A 6,857-nucleotide genomic window follows, 5' to 3' on the forward strand; every position below is an offset into this window, starting at 1 on the left:
TTCTGTAACCATATATAAAAATAAAGAGGTTTGAAAATAAAAAAAAAAATCATTTGTTAAACATGTGTAATAATTATGTCAATTGTTTGTAGCTACATTCAAATTTTAATGTAAAACATGTGATTTAATAATATTAATACTAATAATAATATTTTTTTTCTATTCATTTCTTTTGTTAAACTTTACTTATATTATGCCTCTTTATTTATTATTATGGTTACATATATTTTCTTTCTCTCAATTTTATTTTTACTTCCATAATTTTAATTTTTAAATCATTAATAACTAATATATTCATATTTCTTTGCATTATGTAACTTCATTTTTTATTTTATTTCCTTAATTATGTTATTTTACCTACTTATTCAATTACCTATGTATACATTTTATTTTCCACTTCTCTCATCACTTTATTTTATTAATTCCATTCTGTAAAATTATTTACTTTATGTCATTCTGTTTATATTTTCTATATTCATTGGTTGTTATCTTGTTCTGTTCTTAGCCCTGAGGAAGGCTAGAAAGTCTGGCCAAAATGTTGGCACAATTAAATAAGTTACATCAACTTATTTGTGTTTTATTTTCACCGCACCTCCAACCATCTCCTGCTTGTACGTCATCCACGGTAAACTTTCTATCATAATTATAATAATAATATTCTTTATTTATTCTAGGATTGATCCCTTAGAATAATGTACAGGCGTGAAAAATTGGGCTTTAGAGCGTTAAAGTAAAATACAAAATAAAAATGAAATTAAAATATAATAAAATAATGAATTCGAAAAGATAAAAATGAACAACAATAATTAACAGAATATTTAAAATAGGAATAGAACAAATAAAATAAAACCATATGTCATATCATAAAATATAAGATGACTAAAACTTCTGATAATAAATTAAAAAATCAAATGCAATTAAACTAAAAATAATAAATGAAAAAGAAAAATTTTTGCTAATATACATATTTACAAGTATGAACGAAAATCTGAAACATAAAATATATAAACCTTATTTGAAACTTTCACTTGTTATTCTTCTGGAATTGGGTTGACAAAAGATAAGTCGATGATACGGGATTTGAAGATTGGATGGGTATTAAAACTACGAATAAAGGATGGAATAGAATTCCACAAGGAGGAACGGATATAGAAAGATCTACCAAAGGCTGCGGTTCGATGGGCAATTACGTATTGGACGTACAGATGTCTGCCAGGGCTCAAATTAAAGCTAGTTAAATTTACTACAAAATAATTATTATGTTTATCTTTGTAGGAGTAGTAGTTTTTATGATATTTGGCAAAATAAACTCACAAAATGTTAATTTCTAGTTGTTCGTATAAAATGTTGGATTTTTGAAAAAATATATCTCTAGATTCACAAGACGCACGTTTGTATGCCAACACTCGAAATAAAAAAAATTTAACTTTCTATAAAGTTGTTTATGACACTTATCTTCGTAGGGATAGTACCATAAAAACTACATATGAATATAAATTTGGCAAATGAAAATTTGTACGAACAACTATAAATCAATTTAGTTTAGCAAATTTCATGTAAACTATTACTCCTATGAAGATAAATATCGTAAACTACTTTATAGCTCATTAAACTAGCTTTAATTTGAATGCTAATAGACATCTGTACATCAAATGGTTTTTGAGATATAAATTTCTCAAAATAAATTCACTAACTACTGATCTTTCAGTATGTCCCATACATTTTTATGAAATGTTGCTTTTAAAAAGCTATATATTAAAAACTATTTAACGTAAATAACTCTATTAGGAATCATATTTTAGAAAATTTACTCTTCTTTAAATGACGTTCTCTTAGGTTTTCTTGTGTTGTTCCTACTTTTTAAGATATAGAGCTCCAAATGAAAAATTGTTTTTTTTTTATCGCTTTGAAACAGCCGCCATTTTTTATTTCCCCTACCTATACATGACAGACTCATCAATTTGGTTATTAATTATACATAGTTTTCATTAAAATAATCAAAAATTGGGGTGAGATAACTGCCTTTTTTCTCCTCTTGGGCTCTTGTACTAATAGGATCTATAATACTAAACTTAAATCTATAAATAAATCTATAAACTTAAATCTATTAGTCTAAACTTAAGGAATCATATCCTTGCCATTACATCATATCTGCATATGATGTAATAGGCAGTCTCATCATCTTTTTTGGAAAACTTGCAAATTGGTTCATTGGTAAGGTTGATATGTTACGACAGTTCACTGTGAAGGCGTATATATGGTAGTTGATGTGACTGTAAATCCTCTGGCATTACTTGCATTATCAACTATCACGCCAGACCGAGTGCGACATTATTGCCATGACTCTAACTATCAAACAGTGGTTGTGACTTTTGCTCCAAAGTTTGAAACTGTAGAATAGTTTACTCTCTAGGATAGTGCAGAGCTAGTGCTACAGTACAATCATACAGTTACAGTAATAATGATTCTCCAAGAGCAGGTAAAGTGCTGAGCATTTGTTGGGTAAAAGTGTATTTTCAAAGTGTGAAGCAGGTATTTTTGTTTGGGAGAATCGTTTGGTACTACCAGAAAACTATATCATTATTTTAGTAGATGTATTGAGTTTACATGGATAGCAGCATGTATTTATTATATACTATTATGATTATATATTATTAAAAAAGTTCAAGATGAATCCTTCCTTATACCCTAGGGAGCGACATCCTGTTTCACTTTTGAAATATTTGTTTAAAACGACAAGTGGAGACTTTAAGATAATTAAATCGAGTAATATTAAAACAGCGCCTGAAATTGGAAAACGACATGAATTTTAGATGAATTAAAGCACTTAAGATTTTTTTATAATGTTAAGTTAAATTTTCAATTTATAGGTATTTCCTCTTTAAAATGTCATGCTTGGATCCATTTAAACATGATTTAAGTATTTTTGTGATTTTATATGTATTATTTTTATAATATATGAATTTACTCAAAGTCACAGCTAGAAGAAATCCACTGTTTACCTCAATTTAAAATAATTGAAGACAGCATTTTGTGTATGCAAACTACAAATGCACATAACATTAAAGAATTCATCAGTTCAACCAACCTGAGATTTGTTAAATAATAAGAAAATCATAATGTTTATTTTGAGTAGGGATTGAAGTTTAATTTATTAAATTCAAGTTAAACTGTTAAATTAAATTTAAAAAGATCCAATTGTTAACGTATCAAGTGACTTTAGAAGGTATTGCGTTCAAGAAATGGTCAAAGTTGATTGGGCCTCTGAACACTCACCATCTTCTGAGATTGTGTTTTACTTACACCAGGCAATCCAGAATGCCCCTGACTCCTTTACAAGGTGATTTCTTAAGTACTCACTGATTTTTAGCCTCAAAGTCAGTGTGTTAACAAACAGCGCAGTTGTTATACTGGTTTTATGCTGATAGTGATAAACTGTAAAAAAATTAAGCAGGTAGCATTATCTCTGCCCAATAAATTTTAAATAATTTACTTCTTTAATAATTACCCTAGTAGTTCCAAGTGGTTTTCCCAAGCAGAGTATGAATGCCATTCCTATGCGTTCCCGCCCCACTACACCACTGCCTAGCATGTCTCCATACTTAATTTGATGACGATTACATAGTATGAGAGATCATTTTTGAATTATAATTCAGTGATAGACGTAATCTTTTTATATTTAAACTGACAGTTTCAACAATAATGTGATCTTGTTCTAATAATAAAAAGTATAACCATGGTTAAAATAAATTTAAAATTATATAATTAACATAGAATTAATTTTATTAAAATATCTACTAGTGAATGAATATGTGGAAGGTGAAACATGAAAAAATCAAGAGATATTTTTTTTTTTAAACAACAGCAGGAGAATATCTAATGGAATAACTTTTATTTATATTGTTTTATTATATATTTTTTAAAATTTAAATTAATATATTTATTTTAATTCATGCTGAATGTTAAAAAATTGTGTACAATTATACTTAATTATTTTTCACTAGGATTTATTCCTGGAGTCTCTGAAAAACTGAGTAGAATATTTTGAAAAAGTAAATAATTTTTTTAATCTAAAATGAATCAATTTATATAATAATGAAAAGTAGTATGCATTCTGTTCACATTTTATGCTACTTTTTATTTGATCAGCCAATAAAAAAACAGTATTTAAAATTATTTTTATTAATTTTTTGTTATAGAGACTAGCTACCTGCTTGAGTTAATAGCCCAATTATTTTTAGATTTGTAATTTCAATGTCCTTTACATTCCTTTTCTAACATCTTTTTGACTAACAAGCTTTGAAGAATGGTTCCCATCAAGATTGTAACCGCTAGATCAGAAAAATGGTTACCTCCACTAGCATAACTATATCCTTTTATGTGATAAGATGATTAGGGGTACTGTCAGTGAAAAAAACAAATAAGTATTTATTTATGCCAACATTTTGACCAGAATCAAGTTGTAACACTTCGATAAAGATCAGTTAGTCAATCATGTAATGATTTGTTATTTGTAGAGTAAAACAATTTTATACACATATTTACATGATTAACTAACTGATGTTTATCGAAGTGTTACAACTTGATGAGCTTCCAGGAGGCTTTCGTGTGTTGGCCAGGTAGATATAGATGACACTAGTTATTGCTTGTAACTGTGATCTGTTACTAGCTATTTTGGTTTTGCAGCAATTTGTAAACCTATGGATCCTTTTTTATGGTTACTCCCTCCATTTAAGGATGACAAGGATATAATTTACACCTGACCCAGTATAATGTGGACAAATCAGTTTCTCTTTTTCCCTCTACCTCTTACCTAAAGAGGTATAGAGAAAAACACCTCTTTATATGTCTAAAAATACTCTTATAAAACTCATAACACACTAACTAGATATCATTAAATTCTATTTTTCACATAAATCTGCTCCACCTACTAATATGGGGTCTCATAAGTCAATGGTGTATAGTTTTATGACATCATTAATGATATAAAATATGCTTTTTTGGTAATTAAGGCTATCACTTCTTTATCATAAATATACTTAGTTTATTATGTTATTGTTGTATTTTATTAATTTATATTTTATGGTATAGTTATATCATCTTCTCTTTGGTTTTATATAATTCTTAATATAAAAATAAAATATCATAATTTTCCATTTCTTTTATGAATTTTGTTTTTACTTTTTTAGCTCTTTTTTTTTTTTAATTCTAAGATTCTAGGACATCTTTTTAAAAAAATATATTTTATGTGTTTTATATATTCATATGTTCATATCACAATTAACTTATGTAAGCTTATTTTGATAAATAATTAGTCTGATTCATGACTATGAATTTGGACTCTAGTCCCACAGCTTGTGAAATTCCCAGCCTTCCTGTGTTTTTCATAAGAATCTTCAACTTTTCCATGTTTTCAGGTTTAGTAAAGACCCTGACTTTATTATTGTTTTTATTTCTACTATACACCTTTATAGCTAATTCTATCTTTATTTACCTTTATCACTAATCTATTTTATTTTATCATGATGATGAGTTGATAGTTAACTGTGAGTTTATATAAAGAGGAGAAGATGGTTGGAGGGTGTAGTGAGTGAAAAACACAAATAACTAAAAAAGTTATTTATTAGTGCCAACGGTTTCAGAAGTTTCACCAGAATTTCAAGCCTTCGTCAGGACTAAGAACAAAAAACAAGATAACAACCAATCAATAAAAGAATATACATAGTCATTATAAAATAACTAACATTATGGATATATAAATATTGTTGGTAAACATGAATAGTTTAAATATTATAAGCACATAAAGGCTGCTTAATAATAATATAATTTTAAGAGTAATGTAGTATTACTCTCCTCGTACAACCTTTATCTTCTTATAATACTTATATTTATGTCTTTCAACAATATTTATGTATCCATAATGTTAGTTATATTTTTATCATTCTGTATATTCTTTTATTCATTGGTTTTTATCATCTTTTTGTTCTTATCTCTGCTGAAGGCTTGAAATTCTGGCCGAAAATTGGCACTAATAAACATGTTTTTAATTATTTGTGTTTAGCACCCCTAACCATCTTCTCCTCATAATTTTATTTTATCATTTATTTTTAATTTGTTTGTAGCTGTTGTATCTCTGGTCAAATTTAAACCCTGAAGATGAAACACATGTTTGAATCAAAACATTGGCTTATACATTAAACATTCACAGACTTATTTTCTGACAGATATACCTCATCAAAAATTTTCTGTAAACCTCTGTCTTCCAAATGAGTCATATTGTTTAACTATATGTTTAAATATATTGTTTAAACATATGTCTCACCTCTCCATCCAGTGGCATCATGTTGTGAAATGGGAAAGACCCAGAATGATTTTCTACTAAAATTTTGTGATGTCAAATATTAGTTTTAATTAAAAAAAAAAAAAAAACATTATCAGCTGAGTTTCTTACATTAGGGAATTGTAATACCATAGCTTATTATGAATATAAACATAATCATAACACTTATCAAAATTTTTATTTATTATAACTAATTTGTTTCATCATCATTAGCATCTGTAAAAGTTTGTAAGTAGTAAGTACCTCGTGTGCTGAAACAATATGATGAATATTAATGATATAGAACTTGGAAAATATTAACTAATATACCAGGGCATTCAAAAAGTCCTGTCGTTTTTCGTTTGTTCGTTGTTTATTTTGATTCTAGAGTGTTTGCTAATTAATTCCGTTCAATACAACTTTTATCCATGTAAACACAAATGTTTATACTTTATGAGTAGGAGGCTAAGGAGGATTAATTTAATGCAGTCACCATCCAACTGTCTAGTTAAAACGATTCCAGTTGAAACTCAAATTC

The 6,857-nt window shown here is 27.4% G+C and overlaps 1 protein-coding gene across 1 annotated transcript in view; it reads right to left on the reverse strand.

Moving 5' to 3' along the window:
- Positions 1–6,502: 6,502 nt before the first annotated feature.
- Positions 6,503–6,857, reverse strand: part of LOC106688104 (pancreatic lipase-related protein 2) — an 8,016-nt gene continuing 7,661 nt past the window's right edge. The window contains exon 4 of the mRNA XM_014432415.3: positions 6,503–6,591. Within this exon, the coding sequence (XP_014287901.3) occupies positions 6,531–6,591 (61 nt within the window). The 3' untranslated portion in view covers positions 6,503–6,530. The remainder of the gene's footprint in view (positions 6,592–6,857) is intronic.

This window comes from Halyomorpha halys, unplaced genomic scaffold, assembly GCF_000696795.3.
Source record: "Halyomorpha halys isolate HHAL.00 unplaced genomic scaffold, Hhal_1.1 Scaffold1053.1, whole genome shotgun sequence".
Taxonomy (NCBI): Eukaryota; Metazoa; Arthropoda; class Insecta; order Hemiptera; family Pentatomidae; genus Halyomorpha; species Halyomorpha halys.